Source organism: Pelophylax lessonae, assembly GCF_965119305.1.
Source record: "Pelophylax lessonae genome assembly, chromosome: 4".
NCBI classification, from domain to species: domain Eukaryota; kingdom Metazoa; phylum Chordata; class Amphibia; order Anura; family Ranidae; genus Pelophylax; species Pelophylax lessonae.
Window position 1 is genome coordinate 645,700,586 of NC_138771.1, and position 2,529 is coordinate 645,703,114.

Sequence of the window (2,529 nt, forward strand, 5' to 3'; positions counted from 1 at the left end):
GTAGTTATTGCTGTGACGCTCATCCTCTTGCCCTATGACCCTACGGTGATTGAGGTTGGGTGGGCGGCACACACCCTTCCGGGGCGCCTAGGTGGCTGTTGCCAAGTTGGGAGCCGGGCGCTCTGGGCCTCATGGATCGTTATGATGATGGGAACGGTCTTCATGGCTAGCCTTGTTGAATGTGTGCTGTTGTACTCTCTTTGATTTGATCTTAGTCTAATGAGTTTTTCTATGCCCTGAAACCCCCTATGTTGTTTGTACTGTTCACGATCGGCTCTGTTTTATTTATTATTGCTTATTATTGCTTGATTTGGAAAAACTTAATAAAAACTATTGAAAATGAAAATATAAGTGATTACCTAGTGTTGCTACTATAGACCATAGTCTAAAACCAAGTATGGGGTGTGCACAATGAGAATTGCCACAAGGCCTCACAAACACCAAGTGGGGGTGATAAATGTGCTTAGCATGCCCAACGCGTCCCGCCCAGCGCCTCGTAGGCATGACGGAAGAGGAGAGGCATCGGCACCAGAATGGCAGTAGCTGCCCATAGGCTGATGGACATCTCACATGTGTCATCCAAGATGGTACAACAAACACACCGGTAACGGGAAGCCCACAGGGCATCAGGTGGACAGTCTTCATTTCTTCCTGCAACACTCAGATTAGTTGATTCAGTATCATTAATAATTAATTAATTAATCATTAAGTCTACAAAAAAATTATCTCTATACCAATAACAACAAATCCCATGAAAATATCCTAGAATACTTTATATTCCCAGTGGTACCACAGGATTCTATCTAGTTATGTATAAAAGCAACAAAACACTGTTATGAGAAAATGTAGCATCTAGCCAAGAAACATTTACAGTCGTTATGATATTTGTCAAACGACTCAAATATAATTTCTCACCTATAGAAAAGTAATTAATAAAAATTCTCTATGAATGCTTTAGGAACGCCAAGACTCTCTCATCAAGCTCAGGTTGTAACCACTTTGTGGCAGAGATTTTTTTACCACTAAAAATGTTATACATTACAAACTTGGTCCCTAGGTAATAGTATACATTTTTCTTCAATCTACTGATTACCAATGTGCAAAATGACCAGCCAACTGAAACAAAACAGAAATGATATTCCGGTAGCCTTGCCCCAATAAAATGAATTGTGATTGGTTACTACGGCTGTATCTACTATGGGCTATGGATAATAAAAATCACACCATAATTGATGTGATCCACCTTTTAGGTTTTCAGAGCCCAGGTCATTTTCATTTTTTGTCCTTTTTTGTCTTCTTTACTATTTACTTTTTGACAATGTGTGGAAACCTCTTGATCGTCGCACTGGTGTTCTATGGAAAAACCCTCCATTGCCCCATGTACTTCTTCCTCACCCAACTGTCTTTATCAGATACCTTGCTGGCAACTGATATTCTTCCAAACATGCTCCAGGCTATCTTGATGAAAGGAACCTTCATTTCATTATCTGATTGTGTCACACAGTTTTTTTTCTTCGGTGTCTCAGAAACTTTTGATAGTCTTCTTCTGACAGTGATGTCTTATGACAGATATTTGGCCATCTGTAAGCCGTTGCATTATGTTTTGATCATGAACAATAGGGTTTGCTGGGTAATGGTCATCACAAGCTGGATGGCAAGTATTTTAATAGTATTAATTCACACCGTGACCATATCACAATTACAATTCTGTGGGCCAGATACCATTGACCACTTTTTCTGTGATCTTGATCCCATTCTAGCACTTTCCTGTTCTGATACCACCACTGTCCGTTTAGAAGTGACATCTCTAAGCGCTATTTTTGTAGTCATCCCATTCTTTATCATCATTGTGTCATATGTTTATATCATAGTCACCATTTTTGAAATTTCATCCAATGCTGGAAGAAAGAAAACCTTTTCAACCTGCAGTTCTCACATGGCCGTTGTTTCCATCTATTATGGCACTCTAGTTTGTGTTTATTTGGTTCCGAGTAGGGGACAGTCATGGAACATTTCTAAGTTTCCATCCTTATTGTATACTGTAGTCATTCCGCTGCTAAATCCCATTATATACAGCCTGAGGAATAAAGACTTGAAAAAGGTTTTAGGAAAACTAATAAGCAATTCTTTTAAAATGAACTGAAATAAAAGAGTAGATAGAAAATGTTGAGAAAAATTTAACCAAGCATGCAAGATAAGATCAAGTTAATATTTGTAAATTCATAGTTTGAAAATAGTTAAAGATGTAGCTAATGATTTTTATAAGCAAATATGTGCAGTTTTTCTTGAAAACTTACAATTCATTACATAAGATTTTTCCCATTTAGAAAATGATTATACAATCCTGGATGTTATTTGTTAAATTACTTAGGCAAACCTTGACTATTTATCTGTTAAATTAGTCGGAGGCTTTGACTTTAAATCCAGACTTACATTGCTGAAGGCTTAGGAATCTATGTTATGCATGCAAGGACCATTTTGTTTGATTGCTTACTCTAGCCCACCCTATTCTGCTTACCCACTTCAGCT

General features: G+C 37.9%; 1 protein-coding gene across 1 annotated transcript; it reads left to right on the forward strand.

Moving 5' to 3' along the window:
* Positions 1-1,318: 1,318 nt before the first annotated feature.
* Positions 1,319-2,143, forward strand: LOC309552992 (olfactory receptor 1M1-like; the record flags this gene model as incomplete). Its single annotated transcript, XM_082253896.1, has 1 exon — positions 1,319-2,143. One exon carries the CDS (start codon positions 1,319-1,321, stop codon positions 2,141-2,143), a length of 825 nt encoding a protein of 274 aa, XP_082110022.1.
* Between the last annotated feature and the right edge of the window lie 386 nt (positions 2,144-2,529).